The following is a 27,329-nucleotide window of genomic DNA, read 5'->3' on the forward strand; positions in this document are numbered from 1 at the left end:
CTTGAAGGAGGACAGAAGGGATTGGATACCCTGTGCAGTGTATCGGTAAACTCAGATTTTCGGTAACCTGATACTCACTGCTTGGTTATGGCAGTCCCCTATTTTCTAGGTCAGACGAAACTTTGTTCTCATTCTCTAGTACCTCTCAATTTCCCAATAAAATACTAAGACTATAAGATTAATCATTCTTACCAACTTGTTAATTTTACTAGGAAAGGGCTACTGTAGCTAGTAAAAGATTTCTTCACATTCTTCACTTTTCTCCCTTGTCCTAATGTCCTGTGAGTCTAAGAGAATTGAATATGCAACTTTTTTTTTTTGTAGTCACTGAATCAAAGTATCCAAACCTGGCACATCTGCATTCTCTTCTTGAGGGTGAATTTGGTCTGGTATTAAAACTCTCACAGACATACCTGGAGTATGTTTAAACTGCATGGCATAACTGTCATTAGCACCCAGACTCTCTCAAGGTTGACAAGTGCAGGGACATGCGATTCTCTAGCATCCAAAGCACTTTTTGCTGAAAATGGAGTTCTCAGTCAGTTCCTGGTGTGAAAACTTTCCCACATAGCTTTGGACAACTGAGACGTGCAGCCACTCACCAGACCTCAATGTACCCAGGCCCACAGAGTCAATCTCAACTTTAGAGTTGTCTCTATCTACTAAGACTCAATGACAGGTAAACACTGCAGCATCCTATTTTCCTTTATTTTTTGAAAGATGATTAAGTCTTTGTTATCCAGAGTCAAACCTAATGCAGACAGCTGCTGCCTCTCTTCCTGACAGCTCCTATTTCCCACAGAGCATTGCTATCATTATTATAATGCTGCTGTTACTGGTAACAGCACTAATTTCAAATTTGCATCTAGTGGTCCTAACAGGCAGCCTCATTATACCCAATATTGAACAAATACCCAGGGATGCATGTTCCCCGCCATGCAAAGGGATGATGTCCCAGATGTTCCCTAGACTGAATCAAATAGAAAATGTCAGACAGCACTTTCAGGCAGTTATCCTGATAAATACGTCTCTTTAATTAAAAAGAGCACTTGATTTTATTATTTTTTTAAATCAAATCAAATACTTCCTTTTCTTTCAAGTGGTCAATCTCCTTTACATTAGCTTCACATTAGTATTTGTCTGTGTTCAAACCCAGCAGGGAATGGAACTTGCACTGAGAAGCCTCTTGCTGAGTGAGCAGCCAGACCCATAATGACAATTAAAAAGAGGTTTAGAGGCTATTTAAGCCCCAGTCTCCCCCAGTAGCTTTACACAGGATGCAATTACCACCTATTAACAATGAGGACAATTTATTGGTAAGTTTTTGAACATTTTGTCCTTTAAAGCAAAACGGGATTTGTCTTATTTCTCACTTTCGGTAAGGAAAAGTGAGTCTAAGGACATTATTAAACCCTTGAAAAGGTCTCTCCAAGACTAATGAAATGAAAGTACAAGAAAGCATCAGTGATGTTTCACAAGGGAATGGGAAGAATAACATTGGCAGAGATGATAATAACCAGAGGAAGAATGACGTGGACTTAGAGTGTAGGAAACCCTGTTGGTTACCAGATGTTCATCAGCCTGAGAAGAGCTCCTGAAGAGGTTTCTAACCTCTTCAGGTCTTGATGGGTGATTTCCTAAAGAAAATCCCCAACTTTACTTAAACAAATTTTCATTGTGATCTCAACTGCCCTTCAAACCCATTTGAAATGGGACAAAAATTTCAGAACTTATTAATGGAAAAGGACAGAGACATAAAAATTACTCACAGAAGGATTGTGTAAGCCTTGTCCCTGAGGAATTAGGCTGAAAATGTCAAGTACTACTGAATACTGCAGAAAAACAAATTTTTGCTGCACCCAATATAAATTGGGATTTACATGCCTCATCAGAATGTTATTCTTTATAGCTATGTTTTCATTAATTTTTACAGCATAATTAAGGAATATGAGAAAAGCATTCTGTTATGGTGGGATTACAGCAAATAATGGGGATTGTGAAAGGACTAGAGCCACTGTAGTAATACTTTAATCCTTGCTAATACACCCCTGTTCTCCTCTCTTTAAAAAAACCAAAAGTAACATGCCAAAAAACCTCCAAACAAGAATAAAAAGCATTCTCTAGGGAGACAGATATGACAGTCCTGGCAGCTCGACATGCTGTGCTACTCACATCCAGAGCACTAACACATCAACTTCACGAAAATAAGCAGCTGATTAGGAGTAAGCATTGACCTGTGCATGCAGTCTGTTTTACAGACTAGGCTTGCCACCCCATCCTGGCTAATTTTGCTCTGAAATGGTCCTGTTCTGACAGATTAAAAGTTTCCACAAACCAAAACTCAGGTAAAATCTATCCAAAACCTGTTTTTTTTTTTTTTTTTTTTTTTTTTTTGTAAACAATACCTATATAAAACATTTTTGTATAGATGTTTGTCTGTCTACTAACCTCCAAAAATCTTTATGGAATTGAGCGGAGTGCGGACAGTGAGGTTCAGCTCTTGGTCCCTGAAGCAGATGGGACACAGGATGGCAAATGAAGGCAATGATGCAGAACACCTCCATTTGAAAGTGGATAGCTTAATCAGCTTTTGTGTAAATACAATATATATGATACTTCTAAGAGTAATATTTATAATACTGTCCATGTTCATACTCACAAGTATGTGCCCTTGGATCTCTTCTTGGCCCAGAGTGCAGCTAAGACATAATTACCATGAGGGGAAAGGGAAGCAGATCAATGCATCTGAAAGGAATAAAGTGCCTCAGCCCATAGTTTGAATACTGAATATCCAAGGACAGGATGAGGGAATGTAGAATGGTTTCAAGCTGTGAGATCAAAAGGAAGAGTGAAAGTTTGTAAGCTGAAAAATAAGAGGCCAACATGATTCTTTTTTTAAGCTGTGAATTTCATTGTGCTGCTGTTTGTCACTGTCTGTGGTGGAGGCCACTGGAGAGAAAGACTTGTCTGGAAATGCTTAATTTTATCTAATTTGAACAAGCCGACAGCTGACAGTCACAAATTTAATCAAGAAAATGATGGAGGCATCAGTGTAACTGAAAAGGGCAAAGAAATGTCAGCATTTGCAAAATGCAGCAAGAAACAAAATATGCTTTCGTTTATGTAGATTGTAGTCTCATTTCACTTACAATAAAACCAGACTTTTAATTCTGAAAGGTTGTAAAGAGGTTTATCTCCACACAGACCAACAAAAGACAGCCAGAGCAGGAACCACAAATGAGGGCTCCCTCTTGAATGCTGGTTTGCTGTCTGTACATTCATTTTCCCAACAGTGTGACATGGACATGCAACATGCCAAATCAGGGCACAGCACTTTACTCTTCATTTGTACCAGACAAAAACTCCAGAGAATTTTAATGATCTTAGGCCTTTTCAAAATATATAGTAGTTAGCCCATGAAAACCTGAAGCCTTCGTGTTCTTAAATGAGCAAATACAATACTTCAGAAGAAATAACTTCTAATTCTTCATGTTATTGTACACTGGAAACCCCCTGATTAAAAGTGTGCCTGACTGCACTATAAGTGCATAGAGCTTGAGATAGCTCGTGGCACTAAACTGCAGGCTCAACAGAAGAGCTGGATGAGAAGGAATACCCATGCCATGTCTTCAGCAGAGAATGGGCATCAACCCCATGACTGATGAGGTCCAGGACAAACTCCATAATGGACCATGTAACCACTGACCTTGACAAATCCAGATTCTTCATGCAGTAAGGTCCAAATTGGATCTGGAGATGCTGTGCTAGTCCACACCATTAGATGAAGGCAGAGATATATTGGATAGCTCTGTACTCTTGAAGTAGCCTTGTCTGGAATGGTGCATACATCTTTATGCAGGTTTCTTCCCAGGGACTGTGCGGGCATTACGGAAAGTCAAAGAAATGAACTTCAGCCCTCAACTGTCTGTATGGCTGGGTAAAACCCTGTTACTCTGCTGGCATCATGCAAGGGAAGGAAAGGACCAGTAGATAAGATGGTGGCATGGCCTTTTTGTGGTCTAATCAAAACCTTTCAACACTTAGCAAGAGGTGGAGGGCTGGGATGGGGAGAGATAGTCCTCCTTTCTTACATCTCTCAGGAAGGCAGGGATGCAATGAGCGATAAATATTGCCCATCAAATCCAATCCCTCCCAACTCCACTCTTCCCTGCAGTGGATCTGGGGGGCAGAAGCAAGGGCAGCATGCAGGTGAAGAGGACAAGACAGAAAATACAGCTGGCAATTGAAAAGGTAACCAAAAATACTGAGTTTTTTTTTCTTTTTTTTTTTTTTTATAAAATGTACATAAAGAACATATACCCTTTGAGGTAAAAGTGAGACCAGTTCGTATTGTAACCAGATACATTAACAACAATGACAAAAAATAAATCTACAGTGGGTGTGCTAGTAAAATAACAGACCAAGTTTTGGCTATATACAATACTTCAGATCATTAAAATGTAATAATCATTATATATACATTAAATACATACAATTACAGTTATTTATATAGTATTTACACACACAAACACAGATTTTTTTCCCTTTGCCATTGGTTGTGTGCAAGCAGAAACACATCTGATCTTTCCTGAGAAGGTGCTGAGGCTGCTAATTCTTAGTTGCAGTAACGTGTTTCTTCAACCTCTTTTGTGGTCATATCCGTCAAAATGCATTCAAGAATTTACAGTCATGGTTGTTGCAGTGTTCCTCTCTCTTCCTTACTGGTGGGGAAGCGCATCCCTTCAGCCTGCAGAAGGCAAAGACTTGTTTCATGCAAAGGTCCTGGATCCCAAGGAATCAGCAGTGATATTTCTCCAGTTGTCAGCCATGACCTTAGCTGTGAGCAAAGCTATATTAATATTCATTTGTCCAAGCACTTGCCAACATTCATGTCTCTCACTGGAAAAAAAAAAATTTACACAGAATAGAAATGGAAGGAAACTGGTTGCAAATCACCTGTCATAGGTCTCTAGTGACATTCAACATGACCATGACAAAGAACCAGCTAGGAGAGACCATGTTAGGTGAGGCTACCAGGATGCATGCACACATCTACAGAGCGAACGCAAACATAATCATTTTTGTTTCTGTTTCTTGTCCAGATTTTGTAATCGAAGTATTAGGATTGAGCTCAGTAAGATACAAAATGCAGTGAATGACTGGGGGCTTATTGCTGAACTTGGATGTTTTGGGGTGTTTCAGAAGGAACATGCAGGGAGGAGGGAATTACCCCATGTACAGTGTCATTGCATTCTCTAATGACCTGATCCGTTTATTATCACTTGAGTAGTCTCATCATAACACAACTATTTCTCTGTGAGGTATGAGTAAGATGCTATTTTATAAAAGGGAAGTCTTAGTGTCAGCACTGCAATCTCTGAAAGACTTGCTCTCCAGAAGCACTCCAGTTAAGTGTTCACAGACTTCGGATGTGGTATTCTGGGGAGAAAATACAACAAACTTCCCATAATATAAAGCTTCTACTAAACTCCCTAATCTGGCAGATAAAAAGGAAAACTATATCATATTTTATCTGGGTTAACAATATCCCTTTTTTGTTGTTATATATCTTTTCTAGCCCAGAGATTGAAATATTGTAGCCTGACCAAAACAGAAAAAAGGGCAATCTGAAGCTGGTATGGGGGTACGGAGGGATCAAAGCTTAAAACCAGGAAAGGGGAAAATATGTTTTAACATTGCTGGCACAAGAACAAACAATGCTAAACTAGCCATGGACACATTTATGCTGGCAAGAAGAATAGGGATGGAAAACCTTCCTGCAGCAAGGTTTTGCAATAGCATTACGGGCAGTGTAGAGCACAAAAATCAAATGTATCCTCCCTCTTCCACCTTTTAATAGGTTTTAAGATTGATATATTTGTGAGCAGGGCATGGTTGGTGGTTGCTGGCTCAGGTGTGCCTAGTGCTTCCTTCTCCAGCCCAAGACCTGCAAAGCACCTTTTCCTGCCTACACCCTGCACCAGGCAAGTTCCCATGGGATCTTTGGGGCAACACAATGGTTATGAGTTTCGGGAAAGATGACATAAAAGCTCTGAACACTGAAGGTCCGATGACTGCAGGATTGCATGAGCTGTAGCTTCATAAGCTCCTTGCATGAAGGAAAATCAAATGGTCAGTACGTGCTGGTTTAATTCTTTCTGGGCTGCTGAAGCTTACACTGGCAGTGTGCTTTTATTGCAAGAAAAAAAAAAAAGAAAAAAGAAATATAATTTTTTATAGTTTTTTGTGGATTTTTTTAAATGGGAAAATACAAGAATTTTGCACCCAATCTCTTTATTAGCATATATAGGCAAAGAGTGCTTATAATGCCAAACTGTTTTTTTTTTTTTTTTTGGTTTTATTCAACTATTATAGACAGCCATTGTTCTGATGGATCACATTTTTTCTTTAGGAGGAAGAGAGTTTCAATTACCCTTTCATACATGAAAAAACATTACTAGAGAGTAAGCCCTTCAAAAATGGAAGAGGCAGACCTCTTCCACTAAGGGTGAAAAAAACCCTGATTATTCTGACTACACCACTCACTAGAAGGGGATTTCTCTGACCTTACAAGGCATTAAAAGAGAAATCAAACTTCACTGATAAGCTAATGTTTTAACTAATCAACTTTGTTTTAAAATTTGGAGACCTCAGCTGCCCCCAGAGCTGTTCAAATTAAATTCTGCCATTTGCACTGCTGCATGCAGCAGACTCAAGTCTGGGTGTCAAGAAAAACATCTGCTCCAGCATCAATGGAGGTTGGTACTTGTGTGTGCAGCTTGCAGCCATTCAGGGACTAGGAGCTGCAGCTCCACCTCATTGTGACCAGCAGTTCCTCTCCCAGATTCAGAGGAAATTTCACATTTCGAAGGATTTCTGTGGGCCTGACAGCAGCACACCTTAGATAATAGTCTCAAAATACTGGCTGATGTGAGATGGGCTCAAGTAAACACCCTATCCTCCACTAGTTAACGCCTCCACCACGTAAGCCATGTCCACTTTGATGGGCTCTCAAAGAGCTGCTCCTGCCTTCAAAATGCAATTTTGCATTTGTAGGGATATAGGGAGATCTGAAATGTGTTTGCCCCCTTTTAGTCTATGCTCTTTTATCACCACTTGTGTCCTACCCAGGATCCAAGCATGGCTGAAGCCAGCTGGAGAAGTGGTAGGTTGGTAGCAGAGTGAGATCAAAGCATTTCATCTGGGATTTCACATTCAAACTATGTGCTTTGTGAAAGAACTAAACATGCATGGCGTTGCTGAATGCAATGAAAGGGGAGTACTCCAATAATGCCCTTATTTCCCCACACCATTCTGTGAAAGAATTAAGAAGTCTTAGCTTGGGATCTAAACAAGCAAGCATGATCTCCACTTCTTTGTCTTCAAGGCTGTCTTCCTCACAGCTGCCCAAGCACCAAGTGCTTTCCAAATCCTCCCTTCCCATGGAGTCACTCCCATGGCATCACACCACTGCCATCAGTCCTGTGGCTCAAGCTCTGCACATTGTTTTGAAGATACTTCTCCTAGCATGTGCTGATCAATGGGTGTCCAAATTTCAGTTTACTTTGAGTCTATTTTTGGAAGGGATAAATCAGAGGGAAAATCAGGGAAATACTTTAAAGCAAATGGAATGCTTCATGTTTACTTCAAATTGATTGACAGATTGCCACTGTTTTCTATATTCTCTGTTTCGTCTGATCAGAGCAGTGAAATCGAGTGTCATAAAATACAGCAAAACAAGGTTTGCCTTCAGCTTAGCATGGTGAAGCACAAGCATGTGGGAACTTCACGCAGTGCCTGCCATGGCTCCAGCCCAGCTTCATTCAGGAGCAACACTGAAGCTGCTCAAACTAGAAAATGAGCAAAACCGAGATCGCACAATGGTCAGAAACAAAACAGGAAATGTAACAGGGGAGCCTGCTGCAAAACCCTCATGCATTCATTTCTGGCAGGGCTCCTAGCAGCCTTGGGCAAAGCCAGCCCCTCTGAAGACTCATGCCAAAAGCACACAGAGGGAAATCTCTCAGACAATCCCACAGTTCTGCGACTTTCACAAGAGATCAGCAGGAGAATACAGGTGAAGGTTTGGCTTCCACAAATCCTGAATTATGAGAAAAACCAAACTCCTACACAAAAATCAGCATCAGGGTCTTACCATACCTGACCTGCTTCTCCATCCCCAGTTAAAACCCAGTGCTTGCCGGTGGGAAATTTGGGTTTTTTAAAAGTGTCATCCCATAGTTCATCCAGAATCTGAGATCCCACCATCTTCAGAGCAGCCTTCCTGCTGTGGTGTGGGGAATTACACGTACCACAAACTGCCTACAAACCAGGGTGCTGACTGCATCCTCCAAAGCTCCAGCCCCCGAGCATCGCCAGAATCGACCATTATATCTTCATGCAACACCAGTTTATCACAGGAAAAACCAAGCCATGCCAGTTGCACCCATCTGGGGTGCACAAGGCACTCTGCTCAACAAACACACATACCACTTGGCATACCTTACCTGGAAAGAGGCTTTATTGAACATAGCTGTAAAATTATCTCTTTAGTTGAATTACTGGATTTGCACAAACATTTCTCTACAGAATAAAAAAAATCAAGCCTTGTCATTGTTTTACTGCATCTCGTTGTGCTTTTTATACTCATATTTGCAAATATTATACTCATCTGTTTTTTTTAATGTTTGTACTCCAATTATTTGCATATAGTTTTTTTATTCCTAGGGTATCAAGAGAACACAGAATAATAATAATTATAATACTCTTCTTTAGACAAAAGTCTTTTTTTTTTAAATGAAGTTAAAAGCTGAGATAATTTAAGGAAAAAGGTATTCAAATTGTCATAAACAACTGTAAGGGAACTTTACAATGCAGTGGAAAACCGGCTGGCTAACGGTATGTGTTCGGGTAGCTCAAAACCATTTGTACAGCCTTTTTTTTTTGTTGTTGTAAAAGTGGATTTTTTCTCTTGTTTTTTAAATTTCGCTACAATAACAAAATAATCTTTAATGATCTGCACAGAGTCTGGCTCCAGGGCAGAGGCACAGCACCCTTGGTGCTTCGCTGGTGCCAGGGTTGCAGTGAGCTCTGCAGTTTGCTGGGTGTCTCGGCATGCACAGCTGTCCCCACACATGCCTCCCCATCCCACTAATGCTGGGGCTGACTGCCTTGCGAATGGAGTTTACAGCACGAACATCTCTTCTGTGTTTTACCACCTTCTGCACTAAGTATATCTTAACCTTTTTCTCTGGTTGACCCACTTGATAACCTGGAAAAACAACATCAAACAAAAGTGCTGCTCCCATTTCCAGGACCAACGGAAGCTATTTTCTAATGGGTAGTAAGCTGAAAGGCCATGGCTGTCTGGAACGCTAAACAACAAATATCTCATCCAGAAGGGCTTATGCAGCAGCTTAGGTCCATCCATCTCCAGAAGTGACTTCGTCTCCTTGCCTGCAGTCTGCACACCCAGGCTCCGTAGTTTGTTTAGAAAATAGTTTGCAGAAACCACATTTTAGCAGTGCAAGCTCCTGTGTTGAAATTATTATTAATTTTATTTATTTATTTTTAAATCAGGCTTGTTTCATTGAAGGCACTTGGTTTCCATGGCAATTTATAAAAGACGGTGGTTTGGTTTCTTCACTTCATTAGAACAGATGACTTAGTTGGGGAGGGGAGAGGGGTGTTCGAGTGGCCGCAAGGAAACTCCAATAAGCCTGTGTAATATGTAAGCCCAGGTTGCACATCCTGGATAGTAATGCATGCAAAAGGAGACAGCATACAGTTATCAAGCATAGCCATGAGAAATGAAACATAAATGTCTTAAAACACTCTGATTTAGGGTTATTCTCTAGGCGATATGACAGCCAAAGTAGAAAAGGCCTACATTTATTAACTCTATACTAAAAACCTTCTTCAAGGGAAAATGAATGCCAGCTCTTCACATACCCTGTTTACAGTGAGGTGTTTCTCTCTCTGTTTTTGTTTTTATTTCCTCTCCTTCCTTTTTACCTTTTTTTTTTTTTGGCAGGCCATTAGGTTTCCATGGTAATAAGCAAACTATTCATTTGAAACAAAACCAGCCATGACTTTGTGCTTTGACAAGGGTTTCTATAGCTCTTTCCCAAGAGTTCAACCAGATGATGCTGTATTCATTATTGACCACAAAAGCACCTGAAGGTCTCTTCCTTACAAGGCCAGATCTTGTTCTCACGCATGGTTCATAGTGAGTTACACTCCTATGATGCCTTTTATGTCCCCAGTGCTTTTTAATTTTTTTATTATTTATTTATGTATTTATTTAACTTTTGAGTCAGTCAGTGGAGGAATCTTTGGTAGTTTGTTTTTAAATGTCCATTTTACAAAGACTCTTTCTTCATGCCAGTGCCTGGTGAATCTTTTGTAGCCTCTGCCAGGATAAGGTCACCTCTGATGACTTAAGAAAGACATGAGGATGATAACTGGGATAAGTCGTATATGCGCTAATGTCCCAACAGCACCTGATCGTAAATCTACAAAAAGGGGGAAAAAGGTAGAATTAAAGAGCTGCCCAGACACAGTCAGCATTGCTACAAGGCTTAGAAGACAAAAGACTAAGCCACTGAATGAGGCAGGAAACGTTGGGATAAAAAAACACCTGGCTGTGTAGTTAAGGTCTGTACTATAATGCAGACACCGGGTGTGGAGGGATGGAACAAGGTCCATAGGGAATCACAACACTGATATTCATTAATTTCATATTGTTTACACCCCCTGATATATTTTAATGCTGCTTTATCTGTCTGCTTATTTCGAATCACGGCCGCCCAGCCCAGCCCCACTGTGGAGTGCAGCCTGTGCCTAATGCCCACCAGCTTTTCACTTTCATCTCTGCTAAAATCAGCATTTTCCTATCTGAGCAAAGACATTTTGACACTAGAGCTTGCTTCCAAGGATGAAGTTTTACTTTAAGTCTCTCCAACTGAACTGAACTATATATTGCTCTTGAGAAAATCCATTTCAGAAGGTGTCTCAAATTTATAATGACAAAAAGCAATTTGCTCTCCCCCATGTGCAGAAAAGCCACTTACTGTTGGCTGGTTGGTCTGATTTCATACACTCTCCTTCCACAATTGATACATCATCAATAGCAATATCACCTTCGATGCCAGGGCCCCGGATCCCTTCAAATATGAGCTGCAAAAATATAAAGCAGCAGCATATCAGAGGGTGATGAATGGAAAACATTCAGCTGCATTTTGCACAGCATTAAACTACACTGATGGGCTTGCAGTAATTTACAAACCCTTCTATGGTGCAAAAAACTGCAACCAAGTAAGGTGAACACAGAAGATGTGTGAGTTGTGGAGGCTTTTAATCTTCTGAGCTGAATGAGCTGAAAAATATCAGAGCTGTCAGTCATCTGCCTATTTGTCTGCCTGGTGCCTCCAAGTCAGCTTTGCCACTATGTTAACTGTAAATGTGTGTATGCATGTAAGTACGATATTCCTGGAGAAAATAGCAGGATTAAATGAAAGAAAAGTTTTAAAGCTATTTGGGCTGTTTTCTCTTAGAAACTCCTGCCACCTGATGTGGATGACAGAGGCACAACTTGACGAACAGCGTCTGTGACATATTGAAGGGCTGATCATCACTTGATCACAGACTGCACGAAAACACACATGAGCTGGAAAAGCTCCACAGGAAGATGAAGTTTCAGGCTCTTGAAGGTAGCTCAACCAGTCCCACCTACTCCATCTCCCACACTGGGGTCCCTCATCTGCACCCTGGTGGCAACTTCCCTGCAGGCAGAATGAGGACAGGAATTGACCCTGAAACCTCTCTTGGACCATGAAAGATTGTGAGAAACCTCTCAGGAGCCAGATTGGTGTCCCTTCACCCCTACTGGAAAGCTGTACTTATCTCAAGGAGTAAGGAAGGGACTACCTTTGATTCAGATTCCCTGAGGTCTGACAGTCTGACAGTGACTTTTTGTGATCACCTCAGTTGATTACAACCTCCCAAATCTCCACCATGGCAGAAACTGATGGCAATGACAGCCCTGTTTCTCTCCTTCCCCTTTTAGTGGCTCATCATCACATCTAGAGGCTACAATCCCCTCTAAGAATGGTTTCATATTTATCAGATGATACTGTGATGTGTTTTAATCACAGAGAGGGTCAGGGTATACATCTATTCCTCTTTAAGGCTTTAACCTCTGCTGAACAGATGCCAGTGACTTCAAGGTCCTATTAATCATTTATTTCAAATATTCCTAGTCTGAAACCCCTACTGCTACAGCTGGGAAAAGAAATGGTGCCTGTATGGACATGGGTGGCTTGATGCAAGGTCAGTAATATTTGCTGTAATGTTTGTTACTAGATATGGATTACTATTGTACTAAAGTAACAAAGTTATCCTTTCTCCTTCCCCAAACCCAACATGGTGCTGTTTTGCCATACAGCTGCTTAATTAGCTTTGCAGAAGAGTGGACTCATTCTGTGTTGCAGAAATTTATTCACTGGAAAACTTCAAAGCCTTTCTAAAGAGATGAAGGAATTATGTAAGGAATAAATTTCCCAAGCAGCAACATTTGCACAGTTATCTCTCCTTTCCCTTTTCCCTTCCTTTTAGTCCTTAGAAATATTTTTGGTTAACTTAGATGACAAGTTTTTTAACTTTAATCTGCAACAATATATGCATGAAATTCAGTGAATTTATAAGTGCATGCTGTGACACTAATGGAGACATTAACTCTTGGGGGTAGAGACAATTTGAAAAAAACCCTAATTCCATCTGGAGCAAAATACTTACATTATATTTCATAATGATCCAACTGCATCAGGGACCTGTCTGAGGCACTCAGGTAGGCTCTCTCTGTTGTCATTGAATTCAACAGAACACAGATATAAGCCTTTTCTTTTGGCAGCTTCCAACATTTCTTTGCTCATTACTGCAGTTTAACCAGAGCTACTCAATTGAAATTAATACCTTTCATTATAAATGATGAGTAAACACTCAGGGCAGTGGAAAATGACCCTGTAAATCACAGGGGTCCATCAGTGAGTCCAGCTGGATGAGTGTCACACAAGGACTGTATCACAACAATGCATGATGCCACCAGACATTCCACTGCACACAAAATTCTCCACTGTGCCTTTCTGCAGAGGGCAGGTCCCTCAAGCTTGGCCAGATACATAGAATCATAGAATCATAGAATGCTTTGGTTTGGAAGGAACCTTAAAGATCATCAGTTCCAACCTCCTGCTGTCCTTTTGCTAAGCTGAGCATCCCTAGTGGATGCCTGACCCTCCAGTAGTATAAAGCATGTATTTACAGCCTGCCTTTTGTGTTGTAAGCCATGTGGCAAGGTCTGTGCTGGGAGCATTTAATAACATGAAAGCTGTGCATTTGGAGTCAGAGACTCCATTGGCATTTCACTGAAGTGTGACACTGTAGGTTAATTACTGTAACAATGTGAGTATTAATGTAATAGTGAAATGTGACTGAGAAAACGGTAAGTTTTTCTACGATTTGCCGTGTCTCAAAACAGTGTCTCAAGTAGTTATCCATCACAATTTTTCGACTCTGCCCCTGATGATGGTCAGTATTTAGCTTGAAAGTGTCTTCTCCCACAAAGTACAAGTTGCTCTCCTGCTCCTTGGCAGCAGGCATGTAACCAGTCAACAGAGTTTAAAGTCAAATCTTTCCTGATACTGAAAAACACTGTTTCTAGACAAAAGGACTCTATACAAATACAACAGCCAGCATTTAATTAAAATCTGCATTTGGCAGTGTGTTTTATGGGCTTCAAAGATGGGTTGCTATTAGCCAGCTTGGCTACATGCTCAGAACAAATCACTGCAGGAGAGAGCTGGCAAGGCATGGAGCAAAACCCAGCCTGCAGCTCACAGCTATTTGCAGGAGGTGCCAGATAATCAGAATCCCCTATCAGTATCCTGCAAAACCTATTATCTGCATGTCATGACTTTACAAAGCTGTTGTTAAAAATACTGCATTTAGCTGAAGAATAGTACAGCAAAGGCCACTTTGGTCTCTTTAACAGGGGAAATGGAAATAAACCCCTATAGTGCCTCCAGAGTTATCCTAAGTGTCTCTGGGGTATTTTAGCTTGTGCTTCTTCAGCAGGATTTCAGACAGGTTTTACCTTCTTAACCAGTTTCCTAATGATCACATAATCATCAATTTATAGAATGGTTTGTGTTGGAAAGGACCTTAAAGCTCCTCCAGTTTAAACCACCCTGCCACAGGCAGGGACACCTTCCACTAGACCAGGTTGCTCAAAGCCCCATCCAGCCTGGCCTTTAACAATGCCAGGGGCAGCCACAGCTTCTTTGAGTAATCTGTGCCAGTGCCTCACTACCCTCACTGGGAAGAATTTATTCCTAATATCTAACCTCAGTCTCCCCTCTGTCAGTTTAAAGCCATTCTCTCTTGTCCTGTCACTACACGTCCTTGTCAAAAGTTCCTGTCCATCTTTCCTGTCAGTCCCTTCGGGCACTGGAAGACTATTTATAAGGAATCCCCAGAGCCTCCTCTACTCCAGGCTGAAGTAGAAAGGAGCCTCCACGATTGTCCCCTTCTGGACAGCATAAGCCCCTTAGGCTTACTACTGGGGGATGAAAATCTGAGTGGTCCAGCAGGCTCATTTACTTAAGGACAGACGAGTCCCTCTTTTGCCAGAAAACATCTTTGACACAAGAAGGTGTCAAGGAGACTATAGCTAAAGGCAGTGCAGTGTTCCCGCTCAAATCTGAACTAAAATTGACCCCTTCTAGATGCGAACATGCCATATATCACTTCCACATGTTCTCCTTTTTGCGTGTTTATTCTTTAAAAATACTTAGAAAGTATCTTACTGAGAAAACTTGTATGCAATACTTTTTCTTATTCAAAGCACTGTAGTCCTCTCAGTTCATGACAGAAGCTTTGTTATATACCACAGGGACTGGGAAGGTATAAAATCTAGGCTGCAGTTTACCCATATAAATTAACCTATAAAATGTTTTCATTTCAGTGTCAGTGTACTGTTTTACCACAAAGACTCACTTCAATTCACTCTCCTTAAACTTAACTGGGAGGTTTCTATTCTTTCCTACTTAAGACTCCTAAATAGAAATAGTTTGCTTGATGCAAGAACTCCTACAAAAGTAATTTAAGGTTCCAGCCACTCTGACATTTATTTGTCATATTTGTACAGAGCTTCATGGCTTCACACTCATTTTATGCATAAGCCTTTAAACACAGCAATGTAAAAAGTGAAAAATAGCCACACAGAGAAGCTCCCATTTTGTGTACCAGCTAGTGGCACCAATGAACACGGTTTTAGAACAGCATGAGCAAGGTGCGCCAGGAGCAGCAGTGACTCCTGTAACTCTTCTGAAAGCAACAGGGCCCCGTGCAAGGACTGGTTCTCAGACTCCATGGTGGAAGCAGCAGCCTGGGTACCAGAATCTGTGAGCTGTGGACTCTGGCTGCTCTGCTATTGCCTCACCCCAGATGGCTGGGTAAGGGAGGCACCCCAGCTTTCTCTTCCATCCAAACCTATGACTTCCTCCTCTCTGTGCTGGAGAGGTGACAACAGGTTTGTACCCCATCACCTTCCTCTGCTCCTCTGCATTGCTGGTATCAAATCCTTTGCCCAGAGCTGATGTCCTCATCCTTCCCTTCTGCTTATACCTGTCCCAGATCTCAAGAATCCCTCTCTGACACAGCTACGATCACACTGGTTTCAGCTTCCCCATGTGTTTCTTCTCTCCCTTTACCAGAACATTTATTATGTTCACATGCTAAATCATTACTCTCTCCTTTACTGTCCAGACTTTTGGATTTATTCTGACTTCATTCACACACTCTCATCAGCTCCTTAGTACTTGGCCCCATGCTCTGTGTGTACTTGAACACTCTTATCTATCTTCTGTGCACTCTTCCTCTCCAGTTCTGCCACTTTGTTCCACTCGAACAGCATGTAATGCTATACTTCGCATATCTCTCCTTCAATTTTCCTCTTACTTCCCCCTGTGCAATGCTTCTGCGATCACATATGCCCAATCTTTTCTTTTGTCATTGCCTCTCGTGCATGGAAATCAAAAAGAAGGGTTAGGATCAGTAATTACCCATAAAATGAATCCCAGTCTGCATGTTTAAGATAGCAGTTTTGACTTGCATTCAATGATTCTTTTTCCCAAAAGCTGGTATCTCCCTTTGAGATCTGAAGGTTACAGAGAAGGGACAAAGCCTGGAGAACACTGCACTGCAGGGCACAGCCCATGACTCCCATCATCCATAATGACATTCCCAGCCTCAAACACATGAGGGCTTGCTTGTGGCAGCTGCCTTTTTGGGTCTGTTCCAGTTCCAAACAGCTCACTGTGTGAATGAGAACTGCCTGTAATAGTCTATCAGCCTTTCACTGTCAAACCAAAACTGGAATGTGTGAAAGCCTGTCATAACTTCCACACACCTAGGGAATGAGGTGTGCAGCTCTGCCATAGCAGTAGCTGTGTGCAGGCAGCGCTGCTGCTTTGGGACCTTTCAGCAGAGACTTCGAGATCATTCCTTTTTCTGCAGAAAATGCATGTATTTCAAGAGATCTCTAACACAATGTACCATGGGCCCTAGATTTTTTTTATACAAGAATAATTTTGTACTGCAGTTGCTAATCTGAAACAAAAGAAGTTTTATATCAGCTACCAGCATCTCCTGAAAACTTAAAGAAATTTTGTCTTCAAGCAAACAGCTGCTGTTCTGCTATTAAAGTGTACATTATTAAGCGCCATGGTGCTCACCTATTTAAAGCAAAAAAAGCAATTATCTGTCCATAAGGCAGCTTTTGGAGCTCAAATGAAGCTGTGAAATTGTATGTTAGAAGGAAAGGGTCAGCATACACCCCCCCCCCCCCCCCCCGAAAACCAAATACTCCCATTCACTGAGTGCAATGCACAAGACATTACCTGAAAAGAAGTTGGGGGGTTTATATTAACGCGGGCTTGGTTCCAGTGCTGTCCCTTATTTCCACTTGAAGACCACAACGGGTTCTCTATCGCTGTCTGGCCTTTCAACCTCAGGTAAACATTCAAGCTTCCTGCAAGAAAGGTGGAGAACTGGAATTGGTTAGGCTTTCTGGTGGAGCAGAGATAATGGTCTGGGTACAGCAGTGAGTACCCTGCTCACCCCCCCTTCCCATTTCACATGGGCCTTTGAGAGGTGTGAGTGCACCTAAGGAGTTTTGTAAATTCAGAAACTCTTAAATTTGGGAACACTGTGTTCTGGTGATGTAAATCCACAGCAGAGGGAAGCTGACGTCCACTCCCCTGCTGTGGGCCAGGCAGTTGCACCAGGATGACATGGGTAAAAAGGAGTTTGCTGTGCTTTAATACAAACAAAGCATTTATAACCTCTTTAACCAAGGATCAATGAGCAACTTGGTTGCTTTATGCTTAGCTCTGTTTTATGAAGATTGTCCAACTTCTTGTTTATTTTGTACATCATTTAACTAATAGAGTGCCATAAAGCTGGGTAAATCTATCTCAGAAACAGATGTGATGCTCTTACTCCTGCTAAGGAGTATTTTTGAAGGACAAACATAATCCTCTGAGTTAAAATAACCTCAGTAAAGTCCCTCACTGTGGAGAAACTTCACCCCCAAAAATCTGTGTCTTTCCCCACTGCTGACCATTATGTTACTGGTTTAAGTACAGACACTATTTGAAACAGGTAACAGATTGTCTGCATTCAGCAGCCCTTCTCTGTGGTTAACCTCGCTGTCTCAGACCATGAACCAGACTATCTAGGTGCACCAGGAGACAGCAAATGCATTGACTTCATTTATCAGGGTTCAGTAATTCACATAGTTTGTCAATTTTGTTCCTTCTTGCCCACCACTGTTATCTGCAGATGTGTGGGGCAGTGGTGTCTCTTTGTGCTATGTAAACTACTGCACTTCCCTTCATTCGAGAAAGTTCAGAGTCCAGTTCACACAAGATTACTGTTTTTTTAGGGTGTTAGGCATGCCAGCTGGGAAGCTCATACAAATTATATCTGCAATGAAACCTCTCAGATCTGAGACAGCTGCACAGTGACTCAGCTCCTGCTAATAAAAAGTTCTTATTTCTAGCAGTAGCAAAACTCACTGCCTTGAAAAACATAAGGCTAACTGTGTAATGGAGCAGCAAATATTCTCATCACGGCTATTTCACCAGGGTGCCCAGAATGCATCCATACATCTTCATTGATGGAGGTGAGGGGAGTGATACTCGCCAGAGTGACTGGGCAGCACCATGTCTCCCACCTGCTTCCTGCTGCAGCCTTTTAGTTTCCAAAATGTAAGGGAGGGTGCAGAAATAGCACAAAGGAAACTTGGCTTCTAAGAGGGACATTCCATCTCTGCCTACATGCGCTACTGGGTAAAACAAAAAGACCTGAAACAAGGTTTGCAAGCAGAGAAATGCGAGGGTTGCTGGCAGCAGGCCTGCAGCCCAGCCCAGTAATATGTCACAGGCCTATGCAGGGCTGCTCACACCAAGTGGCTGCTCAGCCTCAGACCTCTTCCAAACGGCAACAGCAGCTCTTGGGCAAGATTGGTATTAGTCAGCTACAACAATTTTCCCTCCCTTCCCATCTGCTGCTCTCCAAGACTTTTTTTACTGGGTCTGTAGTTTGAAAAAAAAGGCATACTATCAAACAAGGCTACCTAACATTATAAAATAGAATTATATATAATGTTATTTTTCTAAAAGACAAAAAGCAATGCCCATACCAAGAAACACATGAATTGCTGGCTAATTGTTCCACCTGTTTGTGCAGGCTGATATAGCCCAGGCTACAGGGCTGTTTGGAGTAACTGAGTAATGCAGGTATGAAAAGCATGCAATTCCATCACCGCTAAAGTTAGAGGCTTAAGACTGTTCACAGCATTCTCAGCCTCACATAATTTCTTCAAATTAATAGCAGAATGATAGCTGTCTTATTTAAAATACAGAATAGCCATCACTGTACTAGCTATGGTCAGTTGTTGCCCACCACAATAGTTAGTATGGATATAACTGCCTGACCCTCATTGCTAGATACGCACACATGCCAGCCTGAAACATCACTGAAAATTTAACTAATGGCACCTGCAATCCATGCTTACCCTTGAAATTTTGCCAGTAACATTCTGGAAGTTACATGGCCTTTGCAAAGCTGATGCTGTGTGGGAGGCCAGGTTGGCTATAGGGTTCACGCTGAGGCATGTCCAGCAAGAATTCATCTAAAGGTTTCATACTCCAGACTCCACACAAATGGGTAATGAATAGATTCTTGAGCAGGATTAAAAAACAGTGGGCAGGAGGAACAACTGTGAACTAAGGAATAAAGTTTACTTTCTGACAGCATTATGCCAAGAGGGTCTCGAGTACTCCAGAGACGTCACCAGCTGCAGCACTAGGGTGGTATTTCGAAGCTCATCACTGTGCAAGCACAAACAGCTTTCACAATGTGCTGACAGCATGCTCTGCATCCCCTTTTTGTTTTGTGATGGCTCTCTAATGACAAGAAAAGGTATTGCTCTTGAAGCATCAATTAGAAACACCCGGTGTAGACAGAAAAATTGGAATTACAGATTGCTTTAAAAGACAGTGACAGCTATAATGGAACTACAACCTCTTTCTGTATCAGTGTAGAGACACATTAAGGGCAGTGACTCTTCATTTTCTTATTCCACAACAATGGCTTTCTGTTTTCTGCAAATCAAGTAATGGGAACTTCTATTTCTCTTATGCTTCAGGAATAATCTACCTTCTCCTTTTGAAGGGTGTGAAACGAAGCACATACAGTTTCTCTGGCAGCCAGCACTCTCATGTTAGCTCTGTGTGATCTGTCAAGAATTACAATCTGACTTGTAAGAGACATCTATTTCAGGTAAGGAAATGCTTTATCTTCCTGAATCTAATTGCCATGACATGGGATGCAGGTCCTTGTTTATCTTGTCAGAGCTGTGCTGAGGTGTAAGTGCTAATCTCAGATCTGTGCTCTGCTCTCTGCATTGATTTCCAAGTTCCTCTCCTTATCACTACAGAAATTTTCAGCCTCTTCTCCAGAGACACGACCTGAACAGCAGTCACAGAAGCTGAGCTGGCTGAACTGGTAAGCTGACTTTTTCTTTTATATATATTGCAACAGGCATATTCTTGAAATGATGTCACCGAGGTAACTGATTTCTAAGAATGGAGGATGAAGTTTCTTTTCCCCTAAGCCTCCAAGAGCAGTCCACACCAGTAACAGAGCACCATTCCAGGACAATACCTCATTTCATTAATGATCCTTCAAATCCATGTCAGAAATGCAGAAACATTTTGATGAGCATCAGAACTGTTCTGAAAACAAAGTACTTTCCTTAAGATATGGGAATAATAACTGTAATACTACTTGGAAAACTTACGGATGCGGATAACTGGGGAGAATGAAGCAATCCAGTGGAAATGCACCAAAGCCTGCTGCACAGTGCTGCAGCACTTTGGATGAAAAATCAAAGGTTAAGGGCCATTCATCATCTCTGAATATGCTATCCCCAGATCCAAGGAAGGAAAAGGACAGAATTTATTAAAGCCAAATTGCCCTGAAAGGCAATTCCAGTTTGCAATAATGTCAGGTCAAGAATCAGCAGTTCACCATTGTTCAAAAGAGAGATCCTACAACACAGAGATCACAGATGAAGTCTCAGTTAGCAGCACCTATCCTGCTCTTGGGAAGAAGTCAATGAGCTGGCAGTACTAAGTACAGCCAATAGCTGCCCTAACTGGCAGTGCTCATTCCCAAATGGGTATAAGAAGCACCTTCTATATGTTGGCTGCAAATTCCAGAACAGCTGTGAAGGGTCGAGGCTTGTAGCAGCTTGTGAATAATCTGTTTTAATAATAAGATTTGGAATTATCCATGAGGGATTAATGTAATTAAAGAAAATGTAACAAACCAAAATGTTTTTCTGAAAAAAAAAAAAAAATCACAGAATAGTTTTGTTTGGAAGGGACCTTAAAGCTCATTCAGTTCCATGCCCTGTGCCACGGGCAGGGACACCTTCCACTAGAGCAGGTTGCTCAAAGACCTGTCCAACCTGGACTTGAACACTGCAAAGGATGGGGCAGCCACAGCTTGTCTGGGCAACCTGTGCCAGGGCCTCACCACCCTCACAGGGAAAAATTTCTTCTTAATATCTAATCTAAATCTACTATTCCACACAGAATTGTTGAGGTTGGGGGTACCTCTAGAGATCATCCCATCCAAACCCTGCTCAAAGCATGTCAGGTTAAAACAAGTTGCCCAGGATCGTGTGCAGTCAGATTTTGGCTATCTCTAAGGACACAGACTCCACAACTCCTCTGGGTAACCTGTTTGACAACCTTTAAAACGTGTTTGACAACCTTTTTTTTTAAGAAAAAAAAAGTAAATCTTATGTTTAATAGATTTGCCTCTATTTCAATTTGTGGCCCTTTGCCTCTTGTCCTGTCCCTGAGCATCTCTGATCTTCTTTACATTCTCCCTTCACATATTCATTTAACATTGATTACATCCCCCTGACTCTCTCCAGGAACCCCATGTCTCTCTTGTGCTAGGGGGCCAAGTACTGGCACAGCACACAGATGTAACTCTCTGGTGCTGAGCAGAGGAGCAAGATCATTTCCTTTGACCTGCCAGCCACACTCTGCCCAACACAGCCCAGGAGGATGGTGGCCATTCTTACCAGAAGGACGTATCACTTGAAACACATGATAAGGTTTCATTGTCTGGGCAAATCATTGTGTTATAATAACCCCTTTCCTAACCCAAAGCAATTTTTAAGACCACAGACCTTCAAAAACTCATTCAGGCAGTTACCTCATCAATACAACTATTCATACAATAATCATGTGCTTAAATCATTGAAGTCTTAGAATTTCATCACTCATTAGTTTTTTCTTTCTTCTTCATTATCCTCATGTGAACAATTTCAGTGACAGAGTTCACACCTGGGAAATCAAATGGCATATATTTGCTGATTTAATAATTTATTTCTTGTATGCATGTTGCATTCTCATGTGTTTCATAACATTTTGTTACTCTGAGGAATTATAATTTTGAATTTAGTAGACATGTATAAGCGTCCATTCAAACACATGGCTGATGCTATTAATTTACTATTTTTCTGACAGTTTGCTCTTCAAAGACAGAATAATATGTAATTTCATATAAAGCTATTCAAAAATAGACCATTTTGAACATTAGCTATAATGATGGTAACTATATTTTTTAACATTATGGAACAAAAGTGATACTGAGCAATTTTAGTTTTCGACAACTAGGTGTCCACATTACCGTGAACAAATCCAATGTAACCTATGCTCACTAATCATTGTCACCATCTTCACCTGTGTGTCAGCTCCGTCAGCCAACATATGTGTCAATTCACGGAATTACACATAAACAGGAAAGAGTGATCTCAGCACAAAAGCTAAGGACACAGATCCTTGCTGAAAAGGTAGCCCAGGAAAAAAACAACAGAATTTCAGTGAGAGGTCACTGTCTTGTGGACAGATGCCAGCCTCAGTGTCTGTTTTCCTTATACTTTATCCCAATCCTAAGGTATTCCAGAAAAATTTCTTTGACCCATTATATTTGTAACTTTACTCTTTACTGTCCTATACCAGAAATAGTGTGGTATATGACCTTATAGGGCAGTTTATATTTTTTGCACTGAGCGTGGCATGGCTGAATCACTTCCTTCCACTAAACAGCCAACCTCACTCTGGAACACAGAGCCAGGAGAATTTAGACCTGGAGCTGAATTCATGTGTGCACAGTGCAGACACAACTAACAAAAACCTAAGTGAACTTGTCTGTTCTCTTTAAAATCTGAACTCCTCCTGGGGGCAGACAAAGGTTTTCTGAAGCAACCACCAGGATGCACTCTGAGGATGTGCTTGCCCTTGAAATACATATAAAAATACATCAAGTCAGGCCAGCTTGGCACTGCAAAACCTCCCAACACACTGGTAAGAACTGAGCATCCCACGATGATTTACAGGATTTATAAAAATTGGCTGTCTATTATTTATACTTTCATATATTCCCACACCTTTTTTTTCACACAACACAAAGAAATTAAATGTTTGTGTTGAAAGAGCTATGACTAAAAAGAAATGTACAGATACATCTTGTAAGTATATACTCCTACAGCTTGTGAGCAAATTGTTCATGACTTTTACGAAGAAACTGTGTGCTGCTGCATTGCACACAGACTGTGCTGCCCCAGCTGCCAGCACATGAGTAGTGCTGCTACTAATTGCTCGATCCTGAATCTAGTGATTCAAAACAGTGTTAGTATCAGGCAAAGTCCTTGCAAATATCATCTTTTCCATTTTCACACTATAAAGTCCCCTGCTGTGGCAGTGTGCTCTCCCACAATCTGACCTTTATTTTGTGTAAAGTGATAACTACCAGTGGCAGTCATAATGGATGTGTCTGGTTATGATGGTTGCACCTGGTTGACCCAAACAAAGTGGATCTGGGGAAGACACAGAGCAACACAATAGCCAAGGGCTAATTTGAGCAACATGTGCCCTCCTAACCATAATGCTGGTCAAGGCCCAACTCAAGCCAAGTGTGGAAGAAACAGACATATCTAATTGATATACAAATATGACTGTGGGTCACTGATCTCACTCCATAACCCATGGGCACCCCAGAGCTCATGGTGCTCTCCTGTATGGCAGTGGCTGCACACCAGAATCCCCTCTGGCACAGGAATGCCTCTCAAGGTTACTCCTCGAGACTGAGAGATTCTTGGCCACAATAGATCCTTGATAAGTGATTGGCAGCATGCTGAACTTTGATCTTAGCTAAGTGATATAAAGGACTGATTGTGCAGCTATAATCCTTTAGACATAAACTGTTGACCACAAGTGGAACTAAGTCTAGATCCAGCCACACCTCAGCTCCTCTGAGAAGGATTTCAGGACACAAGGACATCCTTTCTGAACCTCATGACCCAACAGGAGGGTCTTTCCACCAGGTGTCTGATCCCGTCCTCTATGCAGTAAATACTCAAGTGCACCTTGCCATCGAATCCATTAAACCACTATCTCATTTACTAAGAAACTTTGCTAAATCACTATTTTATATCAATAAACATATTGCTATTTCTTTCTCATGACTGAAGTACATCGCTCCACCAGCAACATCTGTTCAAAACCTCATGCATGTGTGAAACACCCCCTAGATGCAAGAAGGGCTTCTGCCAGTGTGCTGATTAGTGGAAAACAATTTTACAGCAATTTGATGCTGACAAGCATCCATCTTGCTAGCTTTGGTAGCAACTGGCCCTTGCAGGTGTTGGCAGTCCTCTCATGCTTTTCTTTCACACAAGTGGACACTTCTGTTATTTCTCCCAAAGTGGAAAGACAAGATCATTGGCTTTCTCTCACCTATGTGCTGTCCATACATGTGATAGTAGAAGCTAAAACAATAGGCTGTGTTCGTAGCTCCGTAAGGATTTTTTGGAGCGACACTGAAAACAGGACTAACAAGTCTGGCCTTTTCTCCTTCCAGCCTGGGACGTGATGTCTCAATGTACATGTAGAAACCTAGGGGAGTCCAAATGGAAATCATTAGGTTGCAGTCTTCAAAACCCAACACATACACATGCAGGAAGACACAAGGACTACTAAGCATCTTGATTCATTTTTCACATGCATCTGACATCACCATGGTTTCTGGGACGTATTTCTTCTGCATTAAGTCCATGTGCTTTCCAAAACTACTTCAAAGACATGGTTTATACCAAGAGCATAATCAGAGCTAGCAGGTCAATACTTGTAAACAACTTAAAATCGATGTAACATTGTATATGCACAAGAAAAGAAGAAAATCTTTATGATGGGGTTCAGACTTCAGTCTCAAGGTTTCAGTTTGTTCCTATAAACACTGAGCGGGGATGACTTGTAAAATAAAAGGAAAATATCTTGATGGAATCCTTTCACAGAACATTTTCAACTGTCTATGCCAATCAGATGATCAAAAGCTCATTTTCACAAAAGAAGACATTTCATTTATTCTGATTCTAGACTGTGCCAACAACAGAGAGGATTTACTTGATTCAACCAAGCAAATACAATACAGTATGATTTTTTTTCCCCTTCGATAGTGCAAGCAGGAAACATACAATAAAATAGCATAAGTTACTGCAGTACTTGATAAATTCAGTACAATATGTCTGACTTTTCAAATGCAAATATACACTGCAGTCAAGATGGCACGCTTCTGTTAACTGGGGTAGCAGATTGAAAATTACACATTTCAGCAACATCCAAAGTAAAAATGGGGCAAAGAAAAAAAAAATCATCTCATTGTGACAGTCTGAGAGAGTCCAAGTTAGAATTTAAATGACATAAACCAGAAGAATATGTCAAGATGCACCAGAATATTTCCCCACTAGACTATAATGTGAAAGCAATCACTTTGAAAATGGCACAATAGAAACAATACAAGATGGTTAATTGCACCATTAGTGGGTCGTGCTTTGGGACAAGCCATATGACAATTTCTTTTAGAAGTCCTTGAAGTATGCTTATTCTTGGTATAATCAGGAAAGTTGATGCAGCTGGCTGTATGGGCTGTCCTGGACAGGTCCCTCACCCTGGTGCAGCAGACACACCAGTGCCAGGAACCCAGCACATGGCTGGAACTTACCTTCCTTGGAGCCAGTCCGATCTGCATTTGGCCCAGTGTTCGGAGTGTATTTTGTGTCTCTAGTGGCAGTGCTTTGTTTTGTCCAGTCAAAATTGTCTGTGTCATCTTGAGTGAAAAGGCAAATGTTACCATCCTCAAACCCGCAGTGGAACTCTCCTGCCAGTGCAGCAAATAAGCAGAAATTTAGTGGCTGAGGTTATTCTTCCTACACTTGTTTGTCAAAGTACTTGTCGATTATAATAAATAAATCTTACAATGATAGTTATTAGCAACACTGAAAAATAGACATACATTTATTTTACATCAGTTTCTAGTGTTTAGTGTTTTCCATTGCAGTAACTTCAATGAAAAAGAAATTATGGTCATTAATCTGTGTTGGTGTTACTTAAAATTATATTAAAATCTATTGTATAAATTTTCCTCACGTATTCAGATGTATACAATTGCTCTTAGAGACTCTGTCTCTTCTGACTCATCTAGCATTTCTAAAAAACCAAGAAGAAAAGGCAGCAACTCCTTAAAACATGAACTGTGGGAAATAAAAGTGAGAAGTGAGTGATTTTGGTTTAGGGATAAGAACATTAGGGAAAAGAAGATAGCAACTTTTCAAAATAAAAAACATCTCCAAATGACATGTCCTAAACTATTCTTGGTTTTCAACAGAGATGAGAAAGCAATTCATGGCTAAAATGAGAGCAAAGGAGCTTTAGGGTAGACATGAGAAAAACCTCTAAAAATCAGGGCAGTGAAGCATATTAATGGATTGCTCAGGAAGACCACTGAGCTCCAGTCACTGGATTATAATAACCAAATAACTGGGAGCAAGGTTTAGGTCTATCTGAACCTATCTGGGCAGGACAGGACAGGTGACTGTGTACGTCTTGAAGACATCTTCTAGACTTCCACCAAGATATCTGCTATGTAGTTGAGATCAAGTGGTAAAAGCTTGGGTCTAAAGAACAAAAATGCCAAGAACCCCAGAGAGAATTAATGAGATCCTCTCCTTTGTGAAACAGAGGTCTGTGAGACACACCAGTCCAGAGATCCTACCTTCTGGGTTATAATGGGATGAGAAAATCGTACTGCCAGAGATTTAGGAACAAAAATAAATCAAAACTTCAAGGTTCAGTTTTCATCAGACCAGAATAAGGCTTCATGTAGTAAAGTGTGCAAAAGCTTAATTTTATGCACACCATCAGTTCCTGCTGAATTTACTCTTCCAGCAAAGTCAATTGATTTATCTGAGAAAACAAGCAAATCTCTCTTCTCTAGGGAGAACGTAGCTCTCTGCATACTGTGTCAGCTACAGCCTTCTTTACAGGGGTGCAATTTATATTCATTGTTATGAGGAACATCAGGCATCATAGCTAAATTGAGAAGGTATATAAACGTTTGCAGTTTTGGGGGTTTGGTGAACAATAAATCCACTTAAGCCACTGGAGCTTCACTGTAAATCAGTGAAAACAGACGGACCTGGAGCTTAGCTTGGATATGTACTGCTTAGCAAGAGTGCTGGTCTGAAGCTTATTTAAAATCAAGTAATACTGCAGACTCAAAAAGCAGGCTTGAAAAATTTATTCCAAAACACAAGGTGCAGTAGGAGTGATTTCTAAGTCTTCCTCATT

The 27,329-nt window shown here is 41.1% G+C and overlaps 1 protein-coding gene across 1 annotated transcript in view; it reads right to left on the reverse strand.

Annotated features, from left to right (window-relative positions):
- Nucleotides 1-8,521: 8,521 nt before the first annotated feature.
- Nucleotides 8,522-27,329, reverse strand: part of MDGA2 (MAM domain containing glycosylphosphatidylinositol anchor 2) — a 361,344-nt gene continuing 342,536 nt past the window's right edge. The window contains exons 14-18 of the mRNA XM_034062525.1: nt 25,705-25,860; nt 24,441-24,599; nt 16,956-17,086; nt 11,073-11,178; nt 8,522-10,514 (exon numbers count right to left, since the gene is read on the reverse strand). Coding sequence (XP_033918416.1) covers nt 10,426-10,514; nt 11,073-11,178; nt 16,956-17,086; nt 24,441-24,599; nt 25,705-25,860 — 641 coding nt within the window. The 3' untranslated portion in view covers nt 8,522-10,425. The remainder of the gene's footprint in view (nt 10,515-11,072; nt 11,179-16,955; nt 17,087-24,440; nt 24,600-25,704; nt 25,861-27,329) is intronic.

Source organism: Melopsittacus undulatus, chromosome 4 (genome assembly GCF_012275295.1).
Source record: "Melopsittacus undulatus isolate bMelUnd1 chromosome 4, bMelUnd1.mat.Z, whole genome shotgun sequence".
Taxonomy (NCBI): domain Eukaryota; kingdom Metazoa; phylum Chordata; class Aves; order Psittaciformes; family Psittaculidae; genus Melopsittacus; species Melopsittacus undulatus.